The sequence below is a fragment of the Leptonychotes weddellii genome, chromosome 4 (genome assembly GCF_054177405.1).
Source record: "Leptonychotes weddellii isolate Sample4059 chromosome 4, ASM5417740v2, whole genome shotgun sequence".
NCBI lineage: Eukaryota > Metazoa > Chordata > Mammalia > Carnivora > Phocidae > Leptonychotes > Leptonychotes weddellii.
In genome coordinates this window covers 115,157,018-115,184,858 of record NC_138372.1, presented here as the reverse complement: position 1 = coordinate 115,184,858, position 27,841 = coordinate 115,157,018, and the positions used below count along the sequence as shown (strand labels likewise).

Sequence of the window (27,841 nt, the reverse complement as noted above, 5' to 3'; positions counted from 1 at the left end):
AGAGTTGGATGCTTAACCAACTCAGCCTCCCAGGTGCCCCAAGGTAAATTAAAACATCTATCAATGAACCTGGAAAATTCTAACAGTACAGCAATGACTCATATAAGCACTGATAGTGAAGAGCAAGTAACCTTTGTGCTACATGCAAATAGGGGAACTTCGTACATTTGACTACCCAAATACAGAAAGATAGCTTCTGTTTGCATAAAAGAAAAATAATGTTAATGATCAAAAGTGTATGCTCACCTTGTAAAAACTCCTCCTTGCAAGCAATGAAGTAGAAGAAAACAATGCTGATTTTCTTGGCCTGCTTTCTTTAAATCAGCCTTGAACCAAGAATAACTAAAACACTGCACCACAAATGTTCCAAAGAGCATAAAGCTTACTGTTAAAATACCAAAAACATCTTGTCCTTCATAGAAAAACCTGACAGATACCCAGATGTCCACAATTAAATCAGTTATATAGATTATAATGCCAAGAACTGACAACATAAAATTCACTTTAGTGTATTTCATTATGAATCACTATAGTTCTTGGTTATCTACTTTCTTCTCTCATACAAAAAAAAAAGAAAGAAAGAAAGAAAAAGAATATTAGTGCATCTGCTACTATAACCCTGAATTTTAATTTCTACTCCCTAAACTTATTCAGAAGAATAAATATTATGAAATTGAAACACTAAAACCAAAGTGACTAATTTTAATTTTCTTTTCTAAATCTCCTATCCAGGTCCAATGTTACAAGACTTTAGTTAATCTTCTGTTTTTCAATGATCTTCATTATAGATGACAACACCTAAAATGAAACATATATAAAAGATTCTAAAAATCTTGAGTATAATATTAAAAACCCTAGGCCATGATTTTATCAAACCTCTACTTTTTCTAAAAATAATATATTACCACTAAATATAGTTCTTATAATAGTTTTGGGAGAGTAAAGCCTCAGTAATATACTTATTAATTGAAAACTTCCTCTCAGACTACTTACCTTTTAAAAACCATAACCTACTAACAAAGATATTTATGACAGGTCCATCTACAGTGGCAAAAAATTAGAAACAATCTGTGTCAACATAAGGAATTGGTAAATAATGGTAGATTCACAAAATGGAATATTACAAGCTACTAAAAAAACAATTAACAAAGGTGCAATAGCTGTGAAAATTCTTAATATAGTCTTTAAATTTTATTTTAATTCCAGTTAGTTTACATACAGTTTGATATTAATTTCAGATGTACAATATAGTGATTCAACACTTCCATACAACACCCAGTGCTCATCACCAGTGCACTCCTCAATCTCCTTTACCTATATTTCACCCACCCACCCAACCACATCCCCTCTGGTAACCATAAGTGTATTCTCTAAAGTTAACTTAATATGGTTTTGATTCAGCAATTCCAACTAAGAATCAAGCCTAGAGAAATAGTCACAAATGTGCACAAAGATATATACTCTTTGCAAAACCTTCTTTATAATAGCAAAAAGTTGAAAACTACCTAAATGACAAATGAGACCTCGTTCAATAAAATATGGTACACCATAGTAAAGAATACACCACACAACCTTTAAAAAGAATGAAGCAGTTTTGTATAAACTGACCTCAGAAGATCTCCAAAATGTATTAAATGAAAAAAAAACAAGTGCCAGAAGGATAAATACAGCATTTATGGGTTTTTAATTATATACAGAGAGAGGAAGGAAGTTGGGAGTGGAAAGCAAATGCAACTTCAATCTTGTAATTAATTATTCTTTTATATTGTTGGAATTTTTTACAAAAGACATGTATCCATATATTACTTACACAGTCTCTTAAAATAAAAACAATAGTAAATGATACTTTTAAAGAATTTCAAAGACTGGACAAAGTGTTAGCTAACATTTACTTAGCACTATGTGCCAGGCATTAAACTAAACCTTATACATAAAATACCCCCATTTAAATCTTACATCAAATTTAGGAGACAGGTATTACTATAGTGACCTCTATTTTATAAACGTGGGCTGAATGCAATCTACATACAAGATCTGCCTGACGTAGCAGCTGTTCCCATATTTCCTGGGGTGCTTGTGTCTGGGCCCTTTGTACCTGCCCGTGGTGCTTTCTGGTAGAGGCATGGAATTGGTGGCTGCAGCCTCTGGGCTGAGATAAAACTCTCTGTGGATGCAGGGAAGCCAAGCCAGAGCCATGAGCAGTACACTGGTAGCAAATGGACTGACCATTACCACTGTAGGATTTGCAGGCTGTTATGTTTTGCAAGCCATGAAGCATATGGAGCTTCAAGAAAAACAAGTTTTCAAAGCCTACCAAAATCTGCCTTCAGTGGCAGCTATTACAGAGGTGGGTTTGAACACAAAATGCCAAAACAAGAGGCAGCATTAACAGCAGGTGTAAGCTCTACTACCAATAAAGGAAAAATAAGAGCTGCTCTTCTACAAATTATGCTTTTTAATCACCCAAACAAGGAAGGATCTCCTTATATAGCAGCCAAAATCAATGAAGCTAAAGATTTACCACAAGGCCAAGCTAAAAAATGAAGTAAATGTGCAATGAATTTTAAGTTCCTATTAGTTTATGTTTAAGAGTACCAGCTTTTTATAATAAAATGTCTCAAAGCTTAAAAAAAAATGTTTGATTCAACAGTGTTTAATTTTCCTAATTGCCAATATTTCATATTAAAATACAGATTTTTCACTGCTATCAAAAAACTGAAAGGTCTGCTACACTAGACTAACTAACATTCCTCCATGAGCAGTGGATGCCTCCTAGGTGGGGCATGCGCTCTCAAGTTCACCACAGTAGCCAGCCACCCCATTGCAGTCATTTCAGCAGCTGAGTCTCAATGCTACTATAGCTACCTACTAGCTGTGTGTCTTCAAACATGTTCTTTTACTTCCCTATGCCTTATTTACCTTCACTTGAAATATGGAAATAATAATGGCATATACCTCATAGGGTTGTTGTGAAGACTAAGAAAGATGATATATATAATACATATAAACCTCTAGAAAAGTACTTGGCCAACAGAACTCAATAAATGTTAGTTACCATTACCATACCTTGCCGGCCTGCCTGATCCCTATAAGCATCTAAGTTTGCAATCTTTGACTTCACTTTAAAGGATGTTAAATAAAAAAAATATGATGGTATGATTGCAAAGCTTTGAAAATACAAAGGAAATATGACTGGAGGAATACAAAAATGTTAACAGTAGTTTTATCTGGGGAATTAATGGTATTATAGATGAATTTTTTTCCTCTTCTTCATTTTTTTCTATATGTGTGAACTGAATTGTTTCCCTCCAAAGTTCTTTTTTTTTTTTTAAAGATTTTATTTATTTATTTGACAGAGAGAGACACAGTGAGAGAGGGAACACAAGCAGGGGGAGTGGGAGAGGGAGAAGCAGGCTTCCTGCCGAGCAGGGAACGCGATGCGGGGCTCGATCCCAGGACCCTAGGATCATGACCTGAGCTGAAGGCAGGCGCTTAACGACTGAGCCACCCAGGCGCCCCCCCCCTCCAAAGTTCTTATGTTGAAGTACTAACCACCAATGGACTGTATTGAGATGGGTCTCTAAGGAGGTAACTGACATTAAAAGGAATAATAAAGACAGGGCCCTAATCTGATAGGACTGGTATCCTTATAAAAAGAAGTGACAACAGAGACCTCCCTCCCCCACACCCCACACTCCCATACACACACAGGAGAGTCTACATGAGGATGCAGCTAGGAGGCAGTCATCTGCAACCCAAAGAGAGCTAGGAGGCAGTCATCTGCAACCCAAAGAGAGAGGTCTTCCAACAAACCAACCCTGCTGGCACCTTGATGTTGGACTTCTAGTCCCCAGAACTGTGAAAAAATATATCTCTGTTGTTTAAGTCACATAGTCTATGGTTATTCTGTCGTGGCAGCCCAAGTAGACTAACACCCTACATGTTCTATAAAGAATGTTTATTACTTTAAAAACCAGGAGGTGACAGTGTTACTGAAAACTCACACAACATAATACTTACACTGTTCTTGTCATTTTACCACTTATAAGTATTTTGTTTAAAAGTTTTCAAAATAATATCAAAAGGTATTTCACTCTTCTTAATGAAAAAAAAAAAATTCACTATCACTACTTTTCCTGACAAGAATGCTGTGGCCAACAGGATGGAAAAAAATAATTTTAAAATCTGAGTTTTCCCAATCTAGCAGGCCATGAATTTCCATGCGGTAAGTTTCTTATCTTAAAATGAAAGACATCACAATCAGAGAAAGACAATTATCATATGATCTCACCGATACGAGGAATTTGAGAAACAAGACAGAGGATCGTAGGGGAAGGGAGGGAAAAATGAAACAAGACGAAACCAGAGAGGGAGACAAACCATAAGAGACTTAATCTCAGGAAACAAACTGAGGGTTGCTGGAGTGGAGGGGGGTGGGAGGGATGGGGTGGCTGGGTGATGGACATTGGGGAGGGTATGTGCTATGGTGAGTGCTGTGAATTGTGTAAGACTGATGAATCACAGATCTATACACTGAAACAAATAACATATTATATGTTAATAAAAAAAATGAAAGACATCATGCCCAACATAAGCATGGAGTTTAGGAGGATGAGATTTAATCAGATGGCTCTGTTCAATTGAATTAAATACTTACTTAGAACTTACCATGTGCTGTTTTTAGGCTTTGGGGATATATCAAATGACAGACAAAAAAAATCCCTGCCCTTGTGGAACTTACATCCGAACAGAGAAAGACAGTCAATTAACAATAAAAATAAGTGAATTAAATATTATATTGGGGGCGCCTGGGTGGCTCAGTTGGTTAAGCGACTGCCTTCGGCTCATGTCATGATCCTGGAGTCCCTGGATCGAGTCCCGCATCGGGCTCCCTGCTCGGCAGGGAGTCTGCTTCTCCCTCTGACCCTCCTCCCTCTCATGCTCTCTGTCTCTCATTCTCTCTCTCTCAAATAAATAAATAAATAAATCTTTAAAATATATATATATATTATATTGGAAGGTGATAAGTGCTATGGAAAAAACAACCCTAGGAGTTGGAAGTAGAGACAGGCACATCATGAGTTGCAATTTTAATTAGAATGTTCAGGACAGAGAGAACCTGGGTGGCTTAGTCAGTTAAGTGTCTGACTCTTGATCTCAGCTCAGGTCTTGAATGGTCAGGACAGGACTCACTGAGAGGATGGCATATAAGTAATGAAATCAGTCATGTAGATATCATGTGGAAAAGCTTTCCAGATATAAAGAACAGCTAGTTTGAAAATCAAATGTACTATATTTCAAATATGTCCTCCAGAAACGAAAGTTCTACAAAATATTGGCAAATTCCTTACCATGGTTATACTGGATGTGTTTAATGTGCATCCAAGTCCTGTTCTAATATCATTCTAAAAAAGTATAATTTCTTAAGCTTCACTATCTAGAGAGGGAAAAGAACATCACATATATAATGGAAAAATAGTAATAACAGTAGCTATCATTGCTGAGTGTTTACTATGTGTGAAGTGTTTTACATACATTTTATTTAATCCTCACAAATCTCTATGAGAAGGGTATTATTGAGCAAAACACTGAGGCTTAGAGATATTGGGTATTTAGATGAGTTATCTCTAATGAGTAAACTGATTTTAGGGGTCCCTGGGTGGCTCACCCGGTTAAGCGACTACCTTCAGCTCAGGTCATGATCCCAGATCCTGGAATCAAGCCCCATGTCAGTCTCTCTGCTCAGCAGGGATCCTGCTTCTCCCTCTCCCTCTGCCTGCTGCTCTGCCTGCTTGTGCGCTCTCTCTCTCTGTCAAATAAATAAAATCTTTAAAAAATAATAATAATAAAAAAATAAACTGATTTTAATGTAGATAATTTCCTTAACACTACAGACTATAATACCTAAGCACTCCACTCCATGTGTATATTTCTTAACCATTCTCCCCAAAAAGAGAGTTTCCTTTACCTGGCATGGATATGGAAAACACTAGCAGTTTTGAAATAAATTTACAAGATGAGAAAAATAATTTCTAAGAAACTTGGAAATTCCATTATTAGCAAAACATGAGATTCACTAGACTAAGTGGCAACATCTCTATTCCTAATTTAGTCAAGCAGAACATAATGCCAACCGGAAAGAAAACTACACAGCAAGGAAATAAATATAGCAGCTCTCATAAAGAAGGCCCACACCTCTTTCAATAACCACATAGTTCTGTAACTTGTATGAAGGCTAGTTCATCTCTTTCCCTACGGTTAATCACTGTTCCAATTATCACCTTAGGAGAAATAATAATACCTATAAAATTTCATTTTATAAAGAATTTGTGACACTTGCTGACTTAATAGGACAGTTTCAATCCAGCTTCATTGAGAGGTCAACCCAGCTACATGGCTAACTGGCTGGCAACCAAGACACATAACCTTTGTCCACTGTACATGATCTCTTTGTAATAAAGCAGACGTTTGAAGTAGTAAAAACTAGCAAACTTTCATTTGTCAACCAAATTCAACACACAAAAAATACAGACTTACTTGTCAAGTATAAAAGCCTTCTTTAACTAAAAGTCTCTTCTGGAAAATCTTCATCCTGGGAATCTTTTATTTCTCCTTCACTGAAAACAAGTTATCATTAAAGGGCATGTAAACCTTTAAGAACGAATACTAAAATGAAACTGAAATCAGCTGTTAGTCATATGTGGGATTTTCTCATCTAGTGATAAGAGAGTTTGTATCATTGCAAGTACAGTACACCCCTTTATAACTATCACATTAGGAGAAGGAATAACTTCTCCTCTCATAGGTTGACTAGGTTACAAGGTTTTACTGTATTCAAAATTTAAGGTTTTTTTTAAGATTTTATTTATTTATTTGAGAGAGAGAGAGAGCACAGAGGGAGAGTGAGAGGGAGAAGCAGACTCCCAGCTGAGCAGAGAGCCTGACGTGGGGCTCGATCCCAAGACCCTGAGATCATGATCTGAGCCATAGGCAGATATTTAACTGACTGAGCCACCCAGGCGCCCCTCAAAATTTAAGTTTTAAGAAAATACAATTTGCCTCACTGCATATCCAAGCAGACAACAAGTGTTTGAAAAGGAAAGAGAGATTCTGACATTTGAAGTACTCTGATAATTTACAAAGTATTTTTAACTTAATCCTACCTACCTTTTTCAAACTGTATACCTTCTTAAACCCTATGCCCCAAGGACATGATTGTTGGTTTCTGTTCCCAAAATAAATACTACAGTTGTTCTATTTCCAAGCCTTTTCTCAAGATTATTTATTGTCTAGAATGCTCTTCCTACCTCCACCTACCTGATCAAGTTCTATCAGTCCTTTAAGAGTGAGCTCAAAACCCCACAACCTTTAAGCTTTTCCAGATATTCCCAATTAATTTGATTCTCCCCTTCCTCCTTGCAATCCTATCACTTCAGCTATACTTCTCTAGGATTTACTCACAGGTACTTTAAAATAACATAATGTACGTCTCCTTTCTGGTTATAAGACTCTAGAAAGCCAACTATCATTTTAACACCCCCCATATGTCTACAATAATACTGTGCATACTGTAGGTAGATGATAAATGATTATAAATACAACTGATCAGAATATAAAATCTTTGGGGTTTGGTTTGTTGTTTTTTTTTTTTTTTACTTTTTGGGGGGGGGTTTTGGTGGGCAGCAAAGTTTATTGAGCAATACAAAGCTCCCGAAGAGGGAGGGGACCCAAGAGAGTTGCCCAAAATCTTTCCTCTTACTTCTTAGAGAAGAGCTTAAACTTCAAGTCACATTACTAAACATATCCACAAAGACAATTTTGTATTAGCAGCCTAGATCTCTCTTCTGAGCTCAACCCATATATATCCAAATGTCTATCGATTTCTTTACCAGTATATCCCACAATCATCCCAATTTCAATTTGTTTAAACCAAGTTCACTACCCAACCTCTCTTCCCCCTCTTCTGTCAGTAGCTCCTTGTATGACTCAACTGAAGTCACTTAAGTTTTAAATTATTTGTTGGGTCCATTTGGCAGATGAAGAGCTTGGCAATGAATTAAAAGAAAGAGAGATGGAAGCCACAAGGGAAATTCTACATTAAAACAAAAAGTCAAGGGATAAAAGAATGGAACTGCCCACAAGTCCCAGAAATTACTGTTCCACCCTCTTCTCAAAGGTTTGTTGACTTTCCAGCACAAGGTTTTTTAAAAAGGAAAATGGGGGTAGCTTCCTGGCTGAATAGCCATTAAGTGATGGCTACGAATAAATAAAACTGGGAGTTGAAAATGCCTGATGTGGGGAATTTTGATGGTTCTTCCAAACATTTTTAAAAGGGCATATTGCCCTTTCAGCAAAGGTTTTTGAAACATTTTTCCATTAAAAGTACATCTTTGAAAAAAAAAAAAGTACATCTTTGAGACACAAGGTAAAAAAATTTGTCACACATAAAACAGGTGTGTCTTTCAAGAAATCTGGAATATTAAACTAATGATTTGTAAAATAAGTACTGTACAAATTAATAGTCTTTTCTTCAGAAATACCTGCAAAAAAGTGTTAAAATATGTTTCCTAAATTTTAGAACCACAAGTATCTGTGTCAATTTCTCACTTGTTTTGAAAAAGACTTGTTTTGGAAAAAAAAAAAAGATTTCTCACTTGTTGGGACAGTGGATATGTCCTATATCTCTTTTGAGGTAGCTTACAGACAACTATCCTAACTCAATGAAATGGATCATAGGATTTCCTTCAGGTAAATTGTAAATCGTTTTTATTGTTGTTGTTTAATAGGGACGGGTAATACTGGGATAGTCCACGCTTAGCAGATTAGAAAAGGACTCCTCGTGGAGAAAATAACTCCTATCTTAGGGACGAAACTCCTCAAGGCCGATCTAGGTCTCTGGGCAGGAACAAAGCACAAGGAGGGAGCAGCAAGCTCCTTGAATCTAACGAGAAGGGGAGAAGTGTTGGGGCAAGGCAGCTAGGAACAAGGCTTCAGACGCTGAGCTGGGTTCACACAGCTGTCACCTGGCCAAGTCTCCAAATCTCCGTGTTTCATTTGTAAAACAGACATAAAAAGAGTGTCTTCCTCTTCATGTTGTTGCCAGGATTAAATGAGAGTGTTTAGAAAAAGCACTTAGCATGGCAGTAAGCACTAAGGAAATACTAGTTGCCCCTACTTATTATAAAAGACAAAACAGGTTTCCACACACACACACACACACACACACACACACACACACATCGCCATTGCCTAAAAACAAGCCATCCTTCCCAGGATTTAGTGTTCCGTAACTAACCCCAAACCTGCCTGCCCTGTGCTCCACAAGACTTCCCAGGTTAAAATGTCTCTCGTCCACTGGGAAGAACTCCGCCACAAATTCCTGTGGGAAGGCACCAGACTGTGACAGGCGACGGCGCTCGGCCAAGCGAATGCAACCTCGCCTCAAGACGCCTACCGCCACGCGCTCTCGCCCGCCCTCCCGCCGCCTCCGCCCAAGGAGCCCGGGCCACACCAGGCGACCTCTGGCCCCGCCCCCAGCATGGCCGGCGCTTTCCCCTCCCGCCCCGGTCACGCTACGTCAGACGACTGCCGGCCCCGCCCCGCCTCCTCCCCCGCACGGGCCTAATAACCAGTTCCGCGCTCGAGTCGACGCGCGCCGGCGGGCTGCAGAAGCAGATATGTCGGTTGTCCTGCAGCGCGTCGAGCGGCTGTCCAGTCGGGTGGTGCGCGTCCTGGGCTGTAACCCGGGACCCATGACCCTGCAGGGCACCAACACCTACTTGGTAGGGATCGGCACCAGGTAAACGTCCCCATTCCTCCCTAGCAAACACCCCGGCCTGCGGGACCCAGAGAGCTGGGGCTGGGACTACTGCTCGCCGGAAGCGGAGAGGCTGTGCGCCCATGCAACCTGGAGCTCAGCGTCCAGTCCGGGCCTGGCAGCCCCACCCAGGACCACCCTCGGACGCCCCGATTCCAGGCCTCCCCACATCACTGCAGTACCGCCTGGTAACCTCTGTAACGTGGGTTATGGCTAGTGAGGGAGAAATAATGAGGAAAGAGAAACAAAACAAAACTTCCTGGTTTTGAAACCCAATTGACTTTGCCTAATGTTGAATGCCAGCGTGAGTGTTTAAGCTGTTGAGAAATTAGGATCGCCTGGAGTTAAAAATCCAGGAAAGCATTTACTTTGCTCACCTTTTGACTTTTCACCAGTGTTTTGCTCAGACTATAACTTGCCCTTCACAAAAGTGATTAATTGGGCTGAGGCCTTTTTCTTAACTCAGCAGCAGAGGGCAGGATTTTCTTGCTTCCAAATTGCTCGAGTCTGAAACACCAAGGATCCCCCTAGCACTTGGGAAAGAGGAGCGGACTGATTTTGGTTTTTGTTACTATTGTGTAGCCTCATTTATTTTTGCAGATGGAATAACCTATCTGTATTTCTATTTTTCTCTTGTTCAGCTGCATTGTTTTAGTGTAATTATGCAGAAGTGGGGAGATGTGGTGTACTGCACCAATGTGCATTGAACAGTTTTTTTATGCTTGGTCTTTAGTATACCCTACACAATACAAAATAAAAATAAGATACAGTTCCCTTTAAGCATAAAATTTAAGTGTATATTTCAAGATGTGTTAAAATTAATATAACTGATTTCTAGAAAACAGTTTAATAGTAATTTTAGTTTTCATTTGAAGTATCTGCTGTATTTGCCTTTTTCCAGTAAATCAGAATTTTAGATGGAGCAGGATGCAGGAACTGGAAGTACTGAAGTCGGACAGGCAGAAGTTAGGTTCAGAATAAACAAGGCAGGGTCAAGTAAGTACAGGAGCTTAGGCTGCCTCCAGAATCTAGGAGGATAGAGAATTCAACAGAAAAAATACTTTATATCTAGAGTAGAGTCCGTCTTTTTTTTTTTTTTTTTTAAAGATTTATTTATTTATTTATTTATTTGAGACAGAGAGAACGAGACAGAGAGCACATGAGAGGGGGGAGGGTCAGAGGCAGAAGCAGGCTCCCTGCCGAGCAGGGAGCCCGATGCGGGACTCGATCCAGGGACTCCAGGATCATGACCTGAGCCGAAGGCAGTCGCTTAACCAACTGAGCCACCCAGGCGCCCTAGAGTAGAGTCCGTCTTGCCTGGGACTCCCACACCCCCAAAGTCCATAGACGTTCCCTTCTCTATTCAGCGTGTCATGTTAAACTAGTTCTAATGTCAGTACCTATTCTAAACATTGAATATAGTCAAAATTAGCCTAAGAAGTCTCTTAGGAGGCACTGCGTTGGAGATCGTGTACGATCACAATAAGTTCGGTGCAGCCTGCTTTTTCTTCCAGCAGTGAAGCAAATGGCTGGTTCTGTTTGAAAACCAGATGAAGTTGGCTTGCATTTAGGGGCCATGTTATATGAAAAATGCATACTGTATCTTTAAACACTAGAACCACATTCAGCGTAGCAAAGTGCTTGTGCTAAAAGAGACATAAAGAATCTGAAAATGACTGAGGGAAGACATTCATGGTCTCCCACTTTACACTGCTTCCACTACCACTGGCATAAACTCATGGGATGGAGTGGCCAGTGGAATTAGTCATATGTGACATATATGTCATGAATACATATAGTTGAGCTAGAATAAGTTAATGTGTAGATGATGCTACTCTACTGTATAAAGTAGAAGTCAGGTGGCAAGAGATGAATATTAATTGGGTCCAAGTAAGAGGTTCAGATATTGGTATCCACCTGTTCTGCACAAAACAGTTTCAAGATCACAGGTGGCTCCTGTATTACCAAATCCAATGGCATTTTTCCATTTCCATTGTATTTGAACTTCAGTACCTTTGACACTGTTGACCAGTCCCTCCTTGATTTGCTAACACCACATTCTTCCTAGTTTACTCTTACTTCTCTGGCTGTTCTTTTGCAGTCTCCTTCATGGAATCAGCCTCTTCACCTGATCTTTAAGTGTGTGAGTTCCTCAAGATGTAATCTTAGTCTGTCCTGTTCTCATGCTATATTCTCTACCTAGGTGATCTTTTCGACTTCCTTGGTGTCCAACTTCCTCTTGTGCTCAAGAAACTGTAAAAGCTGCAATTTTAACCTTTACCATCAAAATTGTAACTCCCTGGAGGCAAATAGTTTATCTTTAAATAGAAAAAGGCAGTCTAGTGTAGTAATTAGAGTTAAGACTCTATACTCTGATTACCTAAATCCGAATCCTAGCTTATGACTTTAGACAAGACAGTTGATTCTCTAAGCTTCAGACTCCTTATCTGTACCATGAGGATTGAATAGCACCCACCTCAAAGGATGTTATGAGGATTCAGTGAAATTTAAATGAAATTTAAATGAAAAATCATATCAAAAGCACTTAACAAAGGATTGAATAGCACCCACCTCAAAGGATGTTATGAGGATTCAGTGAAATTTAAATGAAAAATCATATCAAAAGCACTTAACAAATTCTAGCATATGGAAAGCGTACCATAATGTTAGCTGTTATTATCACTTCTTCCATCACAGCATCCAGACAACACTGGGTTCATGGTAGGTGCTCAGAAAATACCTAATGATTTGCATCTTATAATGAATATAACACAGTATCTTGTACACGGTAATCATTTGTTAGAATTTGAACTGAACTTATTCAATAAACATTTATTGTGCCAGGACTGTTCTAGACAACTGGGGTTACATCAACAAACAATTAATAGTTCATTCATAGTAGCTCAGACTTGATTTTATCATCTCTTTTCTTCCTCCTCTTCCTCCTCTACCAGAATCGGGGGGTTGTTAATCTGAAGTCTATGGTCCCAAAAACGATATAATTCAGGGAGTTTGACCTTAGCTGGGGGGAAAAAATTATACCATTATTAATCTCAGACTGAAAATTAGCCTTTATTCAATCATGAATATGGACAACAAACCATAGTAGTAATAGCAGTACCTGTGATTTTTTTCTCTAATATTCTCATCGCATATTGCGGTCATGATAGATACCTCAAAATGCTATGTATATTCATCTCCATTTAGAAACTATGATCATTGGGGAGCCTGGGTGGTTTAGTTGGTTAAGTGTCTGCCTTCAGCACAGGTCATGATCCCAGTGTCCTGGGATCAGGTCCCACGTCAGGTTCCCTGCTCAGCTCAGCAGGGGGCTTGCTTCTCCCTCTTCCTTGGCCTGCTGCTCTACCTACTTGTGATATGGGCATTGCAGTTAGAAAAGTGTGGAATCAAATATATCCTGTGCTGGAGTTCATGACTCTAGGCAAATTATGATATTACATATATGTCTAACTTGTCAAGGCCTCAGTTTCCTCATCTGTACAATGAGAGTAAAATCTCGGGATTGTTTTGATGATTAAATAAAAATAAAGCCACTACCTTATTTATTCATCCAACAAACATTTATAATCTAGTACATGCCACCGTCTAGATTCTGGCAAAACCAGACCAGGTTCCTTCCCCCGTGGAGCTTAAATTTGTAGGCTGTGGGAGGGTGTGGAGACAGGCAATAAATTAATAAACATGTAAATATATAATATGTCATATGGTAATAAATGCTATGAAGAAAAAGCAACGGAAGATGGCTGGCAACACCATCAAAATTCATTGTGACCCAAACCACGTTTATCTCAAATTTGCTCCCTCCAGTGTTTTATAGTCTTGGTTAATGACACACCAGTCATCTCACCTAGAAACCTCAAAATCATCAATTTTTTTCCCTTCCCTTCCACATCCAGTTGTTTAAAAAAAAATCCTGTTGATTGTGCCTCCTAAATGTTTTTTAACCATCTCCTCCTTATATTTCCACTGCCTACAGAACCTCATAATGCATTCATGGGCCAGTATATCCATCTAGTTTCCCTGTCTCCAGAAGGGACAGTTATAACTCTGTGTACTTGTAGAGCCATTGCTCTGTGGAACTTAAGGTGTAGATAAAAGCCTATGGACCACAAGGCCATTGTCCCCACCTCTCCACCCCACCCCCTCCCCCATGACAGGACAATTTGTTTTTATTGGCTGTGCGTCTCAGGGAATAGAGTTAGGGAAACAAACCATCCAATATAAAATAGCCATCCAGATACTTCGGGTCATATTTACCCCATTTGAATGTTCTGCAGAATGCCGTTTATCTGTCACTATTACTGTTGGTTTTCATAGGTCCCTCTTCCCACTTTCCACTAGAATGCAAACAGGATTTTTTTGTCTTGCAAGAAAGACATGGCACATAGTAGATAATTCATACAGTTATTAATGTACTAATGAGTGAATGACTGAGACTTTTCATCAAGACTAATCTTCCCTCCCCCAACCTGAATTAGGGAGATGTTATTGTGAAGCAGCCTGAATTAAAAAGTTTGTGAGTTGGTTCTTGAGGAGGAAGATGTCCCCCTTCTTTTTTAGTTCAGGAAAACTTTATAGAGAAAGACCATCATCCTGTGAAATAGTGAGGAAGGGCATACAAAGTATAAAGAAGGTTCAGAACCACAAGCAGAAAAATATAACTAATGGGTTGTCTAGGTGAAGAAATAAAGCAATTCAGACATTTCCCCATGCTTCCCTACTCCTTTCATTTTCATGTGGACGGAAGCCAATGTAAAACGTTAGTAATAAGTTTTGTATGTAGCGCAGAAGACTAGGTTTCTTTAGGAATACCACTGAATCTAATTCTTTCATATCTATGAGACATTTGAGTATGTTGTAAAAGATCTCAGAGGCAGAGTGGATAAAAACACATATTCTAGAGACAGAATACCCAGGTTTGAATTCTGGTCTTGCCGTTTATTTGCAGAGTAACCTTGGGCAAGTTGTACAATGAAATACCTCGTTTAAATAGTTGTGATGAGGAACACAATTGTTAAAATACATAAGGTCCTTGGAATAGTGCCATATTTGAGTGCTGTATAAGTATTCAATATTATTGTGCCTTGAATTTGCCAAGTTCAGACTTACATGGAGCTATAAGATTTTTTCAAAAAACTTTTCTTAGTGAGATTACTATAGTGAAATATATTAAGGTGAAATATCATATAGCTGGTTTTCAAGCAGGTTGAAAGCCAAGCAATTTATGCAGTTTCTTAAATATAATATGAATTATCTGTGTGAGAAATATGCTACTATTAATTCTGTGTTCCAATTGTGTGATTATCATCCATTTAATTTTCAGGAGAATCCTCATTGACACTGGAGAACCAGCAATTCCAGAATATATCAGCTGTTTAAAGCAGGCTCTGACTGAATTTAACGCAGCAATCCAGGAAATCATAGTGACTCATTGGCACCCTGATCATACTGGGGGCATAGGAGATATTTGTAAAAGCATCAGTAATGGTAAACAGAAAACATTAATTAAGCTCTTTGAGGAAAACTGTGTTTTCAGAATAATTTTTTTCTGTTACAGAAGTAAGTAAGCTAGTCAGTCATTTACTGAATACCTTATATACTTACATGGTACTTTTAGAAATTAATATACTTTTAATACTGCCCCCAATTTTAACAAAAGAGGAAAGGAAAAGTCCTATTTTCTATTTCAGATCTCTTATCCCTCTTATTTTTCCCTTTGCCAGGGGTGAAGGTCAGTTTGAATTTTGTCTGCAGTAGTAGTAGTAGTGATGATTGCTACTTCCGAGTTAATAATAACTAACCACTCTTGAGCATTTACTGTGTGCCAGGCACTGTGCTAAACACTCTACACGGGTACTGTGAGGTAGCTGCTGTTACTGTCCACACTCTAAACATGATCTTAGGTCTTCCATAACTTTAAGGCAATTACTATGATACACTAAAATGCTGGTGAAAGATCATTGTATTGATAATTCTCCGTCCCTGAAACCTATTCAGTACTGACACCTTACCGCCTCTCTCCTTATACCCCCATATTACCATCACACACATAGATTCATTCATTCCTTCCTTCCTTCAACAAATACTCAAGTGACCACTCTGTCCAGGCACTGTTCTTGGCACAAGGGATGTGGCAGTGCACAAAACAAAGATTCTGCTCTCATAAAGCGTGCTTTCTAGTAGGGAAGGTAAGTGGTAAGTACGTAGTAGGTCAGATGGTGATAGGTGCTATGAAGAAAAATAAAGCTAAGTGAAGAAAAAGGGGAGAGAAAATAAAGTGGGGGAAGGGCAGCGGCTTGTATCTAGGGTGGATAGGGAGAAGAGAGTAAGCTATACAGGTATCCGAGAGGAGGCTATACCAGACAGAAGACATTGCAGGAGTAGAGATACTGGAATCGGGCTGTGCTTGGCAAGTTCGGGGCATATGAAGGACAGGAAGTCAGGAACGTTCATTCACAAAAGGAACATACATACGCATTCAGCTCATGTTTTTAAATATTTTTAAATGTCTTCCTTTTAGGACTTGAGACTACAGTTGGGACACCAAAGTGTTATCAACCAAAGCACCCAATATCACCAGGCTGCCCATTATGAAAAACGCTCTAACCTCACTTTGTTACCCTCTTAACCTCCTTTCTTACAATCCTAGAGGACTATATGCCACAGGAAATCATTATCTTTCAGTCTAACTTTTCCTCACCTTTCTCTTGTCTATCTACCAGTAAATTCTGTGAATTAAAAAACTATGCTGAAGGTTCTTGACTAGCTTTGGCCAACTCTTTTAGCATGAGTTTTAATTTAATGTTAAACATTTTAAATGTTTATGGCCTACTTTTTCTCCTTCATAAATCAACTTTATTGAGCTTGAATTGACATACATAAAATGTACCCATTTTAAGAGTATGGTTTGATAAACACCTTTTGACAGATCCAGTCAACATAAAGAATACTCTCATGACCCCAAAAAGAGGTCTCCTGGTGCCTCTCTGCAATCATCCCTCTCTAGCAACCACTGATCTGCTTTATTTTACTATAGATTAATTTTGCCTTGCCACATAATGGAAGCATACAGAATCACTCTCTAGCTTCTTTCACACAGCATCATGTTTTTGAGATCACCTATGTTTCAGTAACAATAGTTTGTTCCTTTATTGCCAAGTGGTAATCCATGGCAGGACTATACCAAGATTTGTTTAACCATTCACCTGTTAATGGACACTTAAGCTATATATTTAAATTAAAAATTAGGGGCACCTGAGTGGCTCAATTGGTTAAGCGTCCGACTCTTGATTTCAGCTCAGGTCATGATCTCAGGGTCATGAGATCGAGCCCTGCATCAGGCTCCACGCTCAGGGAGGAGTCGGCTTTAGATTCTCTCCTCCTCCCTCTGCTCCTCCCCCTGCTCACTCTCTCTCTCTCTCTCTTTCTTTCTCCTTCTCTCTCTCTCTAAAATAAAATCTTTTTTAAAAAATTTAAATCGTTTGGGTTCCATACAAAATAATGAATATTTGTATAATAGATTACCTATTAGGTTGATTTAAAGAAAGTCAAGGAGAAATTTGACCCTGCTCTGTAGCCACTAAAATTTTAATACTTTGAGAAGTAGCTTGTTGACTTTCAATCTGAACTTTATTGAAGCTAGACCAGCTGCATACAGACCTTGAGTTGCTCAGCACTGAAATCGTGCAGAGGTTACCTTTCAGAATCTCCCAAGAGTCCATGTACTTCTTCATTCTCTAAATCCTTAATCGCTAGCATTCTTGTTCCATTTTGTTTTATTATTTTCTTTGCTCCAGATCATTTTACTACTTAATTATTAGTATGGCAGAAACTTTTCAACTGCTTTATGATGCTAACAACTTGTGGTTTTACAGGCAACACCAAAATTATGAATGCCAGTTATAAGATTTCTATGAGAAGATACAGCAACCTACTTTCAAAAGTTTAAGATATAATCAGTGTATAATTCCAGAACTCCCAGTGGCTGGCAGGAAGCCAGAATTTTACTAGACATGAGAACTATATAGCCCCAGGCTGCCCCCAGTGTTTTTGGTTTGTTTTTGAGTAAATCTTACAAAATACATTTTTGTGATCATGATAGTTGTTATTTTGCAGCTGAAGTTGGATCTTTGCCATGTATTTCACATTCCGGTCAAATGTTTGCTTCTATGCCATTCAATTAGATTGTGTTTTCATTAGAAAGTAGTATAAGCAGGGTGCCTGGGTGGCTCAGTTGGTTAAGCGACTGCCTTCGGCTCAGGTCATGATCCTGGAGTCCCGGGATCCAGTCCCACGTCAGGCTCCTTGCTCAGCAGGGAGTCTCCTTCTCCCTCTGACCTTCCTCCCTCTCATGCTCTCTATCATTCTCTCTCTCTCTCTCAATAAAAAAAAAAAGAAAGAAAGTATTATAAGCAATATCACATGTTTATATCAGCTTCAATAATTAGCATTAAGAGGCTCCCTGCTCGGCAGGGAGTCTGCTTCTCCCTCTGACCCTCCTCCCTCTCATGCTCTCTGTCTCTCATTCTCTCTGTCTCAAATAAATAAATAAAATCTTTAAAAAAAAAAAATAAATAATTAGCATTAAGAATAATGTTATAAGCCATTATTCAAACCTTTAACAAGTGACTGAGGGTTTCCTCCTGTTAAAATAATCATATGATAGAGACAAAGTAGATAAGTGATTGCCAGAGGCTGGTAGGAGGAGAGAAGAGGGAGTAACTACAGTTGGGTAAAGGGTTTCTTTGAGGGGTTTGAAAATGTTACAAAATTAGATAGTGGTGATAGTTATACAGTTCTTTGGATATACTTTAAAAACACTGAATTGTACTCTTTGAAAGGGTGAATTTTATACTGTTGAGTTATATCTCCATAAGCTTTTATTAAACATAATAATGATTATTATATGATTGCTTTCAGCATGCCCTTCTCCCTCCTGCCTGTACAGACTGTTATTGTGAGTAGGATATGTGTTTTCGTATTCGCACATAACTTTAAAAACTGACACAGGTTATTTTATAGTATAACATTTGTTTTGTAATTTTGAGATAATGGTGAGTTTTTTGGGAGGAGTGTGTGCCGGAGGTCTCATAACTAGAAATATAATACCTCTAACTTCTTTACTGAAAGAAAAATTATACAGATTAAAAATAAACACATACCAAAAAACCTCCCCATCTCACTCCAGAATGAAGACAGCCTTATTATGTAATGCCAGTTCCCAGAATAGCATATTATTTTTTGCTCCAGCCTCTAAGATACAAAATAATGGAGTTTGGGGCTGGAGAGAGAAGGTCTAGTCCCAGTTGTTTTATTTTATTTTTATTATATTTGCAATATTTCTGTCTCCTTTATCTTCCATACTAGCCTGACTTCTGTGCCTTGTCAGTTTTTCTCTGAATGTCTTTTTCTCCCATATTTCCGTTGCTGTCATCTTAGTTCTAATATTCACATCCTTCCGGCTGAGTTATTAGTCACCCCCTCCTGGTGTTTCTGATCTCTCGCCCTCCAGTATCCCACCTAGAGCTGCCATATTGATCAACTAGTTAACACTATTTCATTTTCTTTCTAAAGAGTGTATAATGGTGCACATATGGTAGAGTTTAAATTCCTCTATTCCAGGGCACCTGGGTGGCTCAGTTGGTTAAGCATCTGCCTTCAGCTCAGGTCATGATCTCAGGGTCCTGGGATCGAGCCCTGCATCGGGCTCCCTGCTCCGCCGGAAGCCTGCTTCTCCCTCTCCCACTCCCCCTGCTTGTGTTCCCTCTCTCGCTGTGTCTCTCTCTGTCAAATAAATAAATAAAATCTTTAAAAATAAATAAATAAATTCCTCTATTCTATGAAAGGCAATTTAAGGCCTTCCATGATCTGAGCTCATCTAATCCCACTTTATCTCCACGTCTCAGCCAGTGTTTTGCATTGGACAAATTGGTAGCATACTTTGTTGCACGTATGCCACGCTCATTGTCATTTCTATGCTTTTCCTAATGCTGTTCCCCTTACCTACAAATCATTCTCTGTACCATTTCCCAAACCACTCATCTTGTAAGCCACACTTCAAGTTCTGTCATATTTGTGAATTTTTTCCTAATTGTTTTCCTTTCTCTAAACTGCTGTGGCTTTTATTAGCTGAATTGCCCATTTAGTATTCATTAAATGGTTCTGAGTATAGTTCTGTATTTATTTATTTGTAAGTTTTATTTCCCCAACTGTGATAGTTTTTAAGCACTTTAATGTCACCATGCTTGTATTCACTGTATATAGTATATTTGGCACCCAGCTATTGATTGGTTAATTGATTTTCTTTGTGTCAGTGAGAGGTAGTATGGGTTAAATTTATTTTAATGGTTTAATATCTTTGTCCTGGGTTTGGGGCTTCCTTTCAGCATTCACAGAAAGAGCATTATGCTATCATCCTTTTATTACTAAGTACTGCCATGATGCCATGACTTCTTTTACTATCTGCTAAGACTAGAAAGAAAAACGTTCTCCGGTTCTGTATTGCTGCCTCTTCAACACCCATCTTGATATCAAAGCTAGCCGAGATTATGATGAACTACTTTCAAACTTTTATATAAAATAAGAGTGACTAGAACAAAAAGGTGTAGACCTAGAAGTGCATGAGAGAATAAAAAGCTCTTTTGTTGAGGTAGAAAAAATAGTTCAAATTCCAGAGATAGGCTGCTGTAACCCATCCCATTTTCTCTTGTCTCTTAATGTTAATATTTTTTGCAGTCATTCACAATGTTAGCTCTATGAAAGTTGATCTCTTATTTTTTTTGTTTCCATAGAAAAATTTAAAGAGAGTCAACTTTTAATGAAATCAGATATTAAATATGAAATGACAAAAGTGCAAAATTGAACAAATAGGTAGACTGCAGACTTAGAGGAACAAAATCATGAATCGAGCTACAGTGTTACAAAAGCAAGGAGTTTGAAACAGGACAGAATAAAAATGGCTGAAATAAATTAATGGGGTAGAGAAAGGGCTTAATAAATTACTGTAAAAACCAAATACGAGAAAAAGATTAGGAGAGAAAGTTGATCTCTTAAAAGGCTGAATTATCACTTAAAGTATGACTTAATATATTTTACATGTTTTGTTACTAGACACTGCATATTGCATTAAAAAACTCCCACGGAATCCTCCGAGAGAAGAAATTATAGGAGATGGAAAGCAACAATATGTTTATTTGGAAGATGGAGATGTGATTAAAACTGAAGGTGCTACTCTCAGGTCAGTAAATGTCCTTTAGCTAGGGAAGGGCAGGGGGAGGTTATGTATGTGTCTTATAAAAAGGGAGTAAAGGAAGATTTTTGAATATTTGCTTATATGAGTGAGGAATATCTCAGGAAGGATATAAAAGATCTGATAACATGGTTACTCTGGAAAGAAAAACCAGGTTGCTTGAGAAATAGGAGAAAAGAAAGACTTTTCACTCTACCCTTTTAAAATTATTTGTTTGAATTATATGATTACCATTTTTTAAATAAAATTTAAATTAAAAAATAAATTAGCATTTCCTGTTAGGATGGTTTAGGGCTCTACTCATCAGTTAAATTCAGGACTTTCTCATGCTCTCAATTCCAAAAGATGACCTAAAGTAAATACATTTTAGGCCAGACCCCTAATCTCCCATGACCTAAGTGAGGTCGAAAAGTTGTTTCAAACTCAGTAATTTTAAAACTGAACTACTTAGGTTTCTCCTCTGTCCCCCATAATCTACTTGCTTTCTGACTTCAGAACACCTACTGCTCTCAGCACGTAAGATTTTATTTTTTCTTCTAAGATAGAAGCTGGTTCCACTTCACCTTTATCACTCCCCCTTTTCCTGCCCACCACATCTAATTGTGTTAGATTTTACCTTAAAAATACTGGTCCATACTGTCCCTTTTTCTTCATGTCCACTACCATTACGTCTTGTTTAATATTCCTGTCTCCAGGCTTCCCTTTCCAGTTCATACCCCGTGTCACTTGAAACCTTGAATAACTCTTACTGCACACAAGATCATGTTTATTCTCCTTACCATGTTGCTATCTGGCCCCAAACCGCTTTTCTGGTCCAATTTCCTACCACTGCCATTGTAAACACAATTAGCCATATCCAAATACCTGGACACGTTATGTATGTTCATGCCTTCCCTCATGCCCCCCCCCCCCCCTTTACCAGGTAGGCATCACGGCTTTCCCCCTACTGTCTCCTTCATAAATTCTTACCTATTCATTCTTCAGACTTCAGTTCACATGTTACTTACCTCAAGAACCCTTTCCAGGCAGAATTAACTGCTCCCTCCTCTGACTTTTTTTTTTTTTTTAAGATTTTATTTATTTATTAGAGCGTGAACGAGCGCGAGGGAGGGAGGGAGGACAAGCCAAGGGGGAGAGGCAGAGGGAGAGGGAGAAGCATATTCCCCAGTGAGCAGGGAGCCTGATGCGGGGCTTGATCCCAGGACCCAGGCACCCCTTTCCTCCTCTAACTTTCGTATAACTTTTATTATTTTATCATAGCACTTAATAAATTGTATTGTAATCTTAAGTCTGTAAGTAGGTATCTCCATAAAAGGTAATCAACCCCTTAGGTTCACAGTATTAGTTAATGCCAGTTGCTGTAGTAAACCGACCCCAAAATGTATAATGGTTCATACATGAAATAAGTTTTCCTCCCAGTTACATAACATCCAGGAAAGGTTCCTGACTATCAAGTGGCCCTGCTGCAAATAATGTTTCAGACACCTTCCATCTTGTGATTCTACCATCCTCAATAGTTGGTTTCAAGGTCGCTTTGTTCACTTCAGTCAGTCCAATGGGTGGCAGAGAGGGAGCATGGAAGGGATCTTTCACGGGAGGCTTTCACAGACCAGACCTTCTGTTGCATTGGCTGTAAATTCAGTCATAGGCTACCCCAGGCTGGGAAGAAGAGTTGAACTTCATGCCCAGGAAAAAGAGGAAGGAGGTTTGATGATAAGTTAGCTATTCTCTGATACATGGCAGATGCCAGATTCATCTTCAGATCCTCAGTCCCTGGCACATAGAAGGCACTGAATATTTATCCAACATGTAGTAAATATCTACAAAGAGGGGAGTAGATTAGCAGGTGAATGAGAAAGAGAAGATGAAGAACTGGGTATCCATGCCCCCTTTTCGTTCCCTTTTTCCTAGTATGCTATTGATTTGTAAATTTAATTTATAAACCCAACTAATTTCTGGGTAATCTTCTTAAAATGTTCTTGTTGGAAATATGATGTGTCTCCTATAATTTGTTCATGATGCCAAAAGATAATAAACATTACATTACTAATTCTTCAGAGAGTATTCTTGACAATATTGAATTTCCCCCATCACACATTAAAGATCTATCTCAAAGGCTTGGGAATCATAGTACTAGTTTATTAGTTATCACAGAATCATGGATATTAGATCTATACCTAATTTGCAGATTAAGAACATTCGGCCCTTGGTAGTTAATTACCACCCATCTGCCATAAACAGCCATATATTTTAAGCTTTTAAAAAAAAAAAAAGATTTTATTTATTTATTTGAGAGAGAGACAGACACAAGCAGGAAGAAGGGGCAAGGGGAGAGGGAGAAGGACAAGCAGACTCCCCACTGAGCAGGAAGCCCAATGTGGGGCTCAATCCCAGGACCCTGGGATCATGACCTGAGCTAAAGGCAGATGCTTAACTGACTGAGCCACCCAAGCTCCCCTATTTTAAGCTTTTTATTAAAGTAAAAAAAAAGAAAAGTGTGCATATCATCTGTGTGCAATGTGGTGTACTATTACAAACTGAACAAATCATTTAAGCAGCTTTCAGATCAAGAAACAACAACAGCAGGGGCGCCTGGGTGGCTCAGTTGGTTGAGCATCCGACTCTTAGTTTCAGCTCAGGTCATGATCTCAGAGCCATGAACTCGAGCCCCATGTCGGGGTCTGCACTCACCATGGAGTCTGCTTAAGGCTCTCTCTCCCCCTACCTCTGCCCCTCCCCACTCTGTCTCTGTTTCTGTGTGTGTCTCTATCTAAAATAAGTCTTTTTAAAAATGACTTAGTAAATAACCTTTTCACAAAAATAAATTATACTAGAATTTGAATAAAACATTTAGTTTACTGATGACAGATACTTTCCAATTTCCATTTTTATAAAGTCAGTAAAACCCAATTGTTTTAAATATTAACAAGAAGATTCATCATTAAGCAAAAGTTCCATAAACAGAAGGTTAAAATATACTTAAGTCCTCAAGTATTTGATGTCCAGTTGATCTGGTCTATTTGCCAATTTGGGGGGGAAAAAATACATTAGCGATAGGGACAATACCCACCAAGAACCCTTTAGTAAAAAAAGTAGGAAGCAGATTTTTCAGTAGGATTTGATTGAATATAACCTTCAAGAATTTTCTAGTGACCTAAGTCCCATCTCTCAAAAGTCAGTCTGACAGCTTTTGTTGACTGTTCTAAACCTTGTAAGGGAGCCATCTTTATAAAGTCTACTCTTATCACAGAAGTGGCAGAACTGGATAAATGTGCCACCTGATGAATGGGGAGGCCACAGCTGCAGTTCCTCTGATCTTTAGCAAAGCACCTCTGATGTCATCTCCTTTTTTCCTCCTGCCTATGTGAAGTGAATTTTAACACAGTTTTTATGCAGATTAAAGCATTAGCTACCCAGGTGACTGGAGAATTAGAATTTCTGATCCCCTCATTTAAGAAATCTATTGCCTTGGTTATCAAAGAAAACCATTACTGAGGTCTGGAGTTGGAGGAGGGGGGACAAATAAAGGATGCACTGCAAGCACATCAATGGATAAGACAGTCTGCAGACTCTGAAAAAGAGTGGTTCTCCACATGAGTTTTTGTAGATTGAAAAACATTGGGGGTCTGTTTGTAAACACATTGTCTGTGTGATTGTTCGTAAGACTGTCCGTGAGATATGAGACACACCCACACCCACATATTCTTAGTCATGGAAATATGCCTCCTGAAATTATTTTCATGTAACATTGAATACTTTCATCAATAGGTTGCAACAGGTTTAATCAAACAAAAGAGATGTCTCCATATCACATTTTACTTTCCCTGTTCCAGAGCTGGAGCCAGCCATGTCTGCAAGAAGCCCTGGTTTCTTTGAGTGGGAAATGGTATTTCAGTTCCCTCCAGAACTAAGTGTCAGGTGTGCTCATGACTACTGGAGTATCATTACTTCTGGGCCTTTTATAGAGCTAGGAAAAAAATGAAATGATGAATTCATAAGGATTTCTCAATTCAGATGAGAACCCAGAACCTTAATTCCCTCATTCATACAGTTTTTTCCCTTATCCCACAGTAAAAACCTTGGTTCTCAACATCAATTTATTGTTTATACTCTTGTGCAGTAAACACAAAATAGTTTCAGAAACACAGTAACCAGTAACACTGCCAACAATAAACCTATTAAGTAAAGTTCAAAATATCTTTCTACTTCTTTAAACTTAAGATACATTCTATTAAGGATATATAATCTTAGTATTTAAAAATTATTTGCATTAATATTAGCATGGCTGTGTTATCTATCCCGTATATAGTAAGATTCATTTCTTTCTGTATTCAGTGTTAACATTTTCTTTCGTTTTTTTAGTTTTATGTTTAGAATATATATTTACATAGCTCAAAAGTTAAAACTAATAAAGTTACAAGAGAAGTCTTGCTTACATCTCTGTTCCTTACATCCCATCTGCCTACCCCTACAGGCAGTTATAATTCATTAGTTTTTTATCTTCCCTTTCTTTTTGCAAAAATAAGGAAATATATACATATACATTTTTATTTCCCCAACTTTTTTTTTTAAGATTTTATTTATTTTATTTTTTTTTTTTAAGATTTTATTTATTTATTTGACAGAGAGAGACACAGCGAGAGAGGGAACACAAGCAGGGGGAGTGGGAGAGGGAGAAGCAGGCTTCCCGCGGAGCAGGGAGCCCGATGCGGGGCTTGATCCCAGGATCCCGGGATCATGACCTGAGCCGAAGGCAGTCGCTTAACCAACTGAGCCACCCAGGCACCCTATTTCCCCAACTTTCTTATACAAAAGAGCAACTATAAACATTCTTTCATGCTTTGTTTTGATTTGTTTTAAAGAGAAAAGCACTTGTTAGCATTTAATGGACATCCCTCCCCCGTGGCTTCAGGACCCAGCCCCCACACACACCCACGGATTTTCTGCTCAGCTCTTCTACTGTCCTGTCTTCAGGATGACAGGCTGTTTTAGGAGCTTTCCCTTCCCCAAAACTTGGTAGTAGCCTGATCATACCGCATCAAGGATAGGAGCAGCTCCAGTCAGGCACACCGGCCTGTGTGTCTCAGAGGTCCGAACCCCAGGCCAAACACGCCACCCTGCCCTGAGGCCCACCTTGTGTGGCCTGGAAGACTGAACTAAGGTCAGGGGTGGGTAGTTGGGGTGCAACACAAGCACAGCTCGCAGCCTGCCCCAGCAGCAAAGCAGAGGCACGACAAGAACCATGCTTGTTCGTTTTTTACCACTTAACAATACATGCTGCAAATGACTCCATATCCGTTCACAGAGATCTTCATCATCTTTTTGATGGCTGCTGCATCGTACTCCATGGTATGGTTGTACCACAGTGTGTCCATAGTGTCCAACCATGGGTATCTGGGTTTTTCCTGTATTTTTTTATAAATAATGTAATGAATAATTTATATATGTATTTTGTATTTGTGAACGTGTATATTCAGGGTAAATTTCTAGCTGTGGGACCAGTGGGTCAAAGGGTTATGTAATTTTGTTAGAAAATGCCAAATTCCCCTCCACATGTGCTATTACCATTTTGCTCTCCCCACAGCAACTTATGAAAGTGCTTTTTTCTCACAGTCTTGCCACAAAGTATATTGTAAAATAAACATCTATGCAAAGAAAATTGAAAAAAAAAGTTTTTAAATAGTAAAAGCACTGTCTCTGAGTAGTGGAATGATTGTGAATTCATATCTCCTTTAAGTATTTTCCTTTCTGTTTTCAAAATTTGCTGTAATCGGTGCATGCTTATTATTTATAAAATAAAAAAAGGTGGGAAAAGTATTGAATTTGTACTTCAGAGTAGGAAATCTGATTTAAAGGAGCAAATTTTCTGATGATAATTTCTGTGGGCCACAAGAGGAGGAGTTTTTTAACCGATTTGACATCACTTATTTGTGTTGTATCCAGAGATAAGGCTGGAGAATAATTTCTTCTAAGCCTAAGAGTTTCTGATTTTTACTATTTCTTTGTTTCCTTTTAACCAGAGTTATACACACACCTGGCCACACTGATGATCATATCGCTCTACTTTTAGAAGAGGAGAATGCGATCTTTTCTGGAGATTGCATCCTAGGGGAAGGAACAACTGTATTTGAAGACCTCTATGATTATATGAACTCCCTAAAAAAGCTATTGAAAGTCAAAGCTGATATTATATATCCAGGTGGGTAGTTGCTTAAATCTAGCAAACCATTTGTGTGAAATGAGGAAGAAGGTTCATTTTGGTTTGTCCCTGTGTGTGTGTGTTCTTTATGTTTTCAGAGTTTGAAGAGCTACCCATAAAGTGCTTCTTTAAATTATGCCCCTAGGGGCACCTGGGTGGCTCAGTCATTAAGCGTTTGCCTTCAGCTCAGGTCGTGATCCCAGGGTCCTGGGATCGAGCCCCGCATCAGGCTCCCTGCTTGGCGGGAGGCCTGCTTCTCCCTCTCCCACTCCCCCTGCTTGTGTTCCCTCTCTCCCTGTGTCTCTCTCTGTCAAATAAATAAAGTCTTAAAAAAAAAAAAAAGCTGGAGAGTTAGGGGTGCCTGGGTGGCTCAGTCAGTTGGGTGACTGACTCTTGACTTTGGCTCATGGCTCAGGTCATGATCTCAGGGTTCTGCAATCAATCCCCGCATCCAGCCTCGAGCCCCCACCCCATCCCACATCCAGCCGGCTCTGCACTAAATGGAGGATCTGCTTGAGATTCTCTCCCTCCTTCTTTGCCCCTCTCCCCCCCCCCC

General features: G+C 38.8%; 1 protein-coding gene and 1 pseudogene across 3 annotated transcripts; both read left to right on the top strand.

The window, feature by feature from the left end:
* The first annotated feature begins 1,961 nt into the window (after positions 1-1,961).
* LOC102735647 (mitochondrial import inner membrane translocase subunit TIM14 pseudogene) lies at positions 1,962-2,544 on the top strand (annotated as a pseudogene).
* A 7,054-nt stretch (positions 2,545-9,598) lies between these two features.
* Positions 9,599-27,572, top strand: LACTB2 (lactamase beta 2). 3 transcript variants are annotated; one of them, XM_081816107.1, is made up of 4 exons: positions 9,599-9,799; positions 15,162-15,325; positions 20,948-21,074; positions 27,107-27,544. In XM_081816107.1, the coding sequence occupies exons 1-4, from the start codon at positions 9,678-9,680 to the stop codon at positions 27,291-27,293; spliced, it is 600 nt and encodes a 199-aa protein (XP_081672233.1). In that variant the 5' UTR covers positions 9,599-9,677; the 3' UTR covers positions 27,294-27,544. The 3 variants fall into 3 exon arrangements, with proteins under 3 accessions (XP_081672233.1, XP_081672235.1, XP_081672234.1); XM_081816109.1 differs by lacking the exon at positions 27,107-27,544 and adding an exon at positions 24,920-24,977; XM_081816108.1 differs by lacking the exon at positions 9,599-9,799 and adding an exon at positions 9,807-10,121 and having other exon boundaries at positions 27,107-27,572.
* The last annotated feature ends 269 nt before the right edge of the window (positions 27,573-27,841 follow it).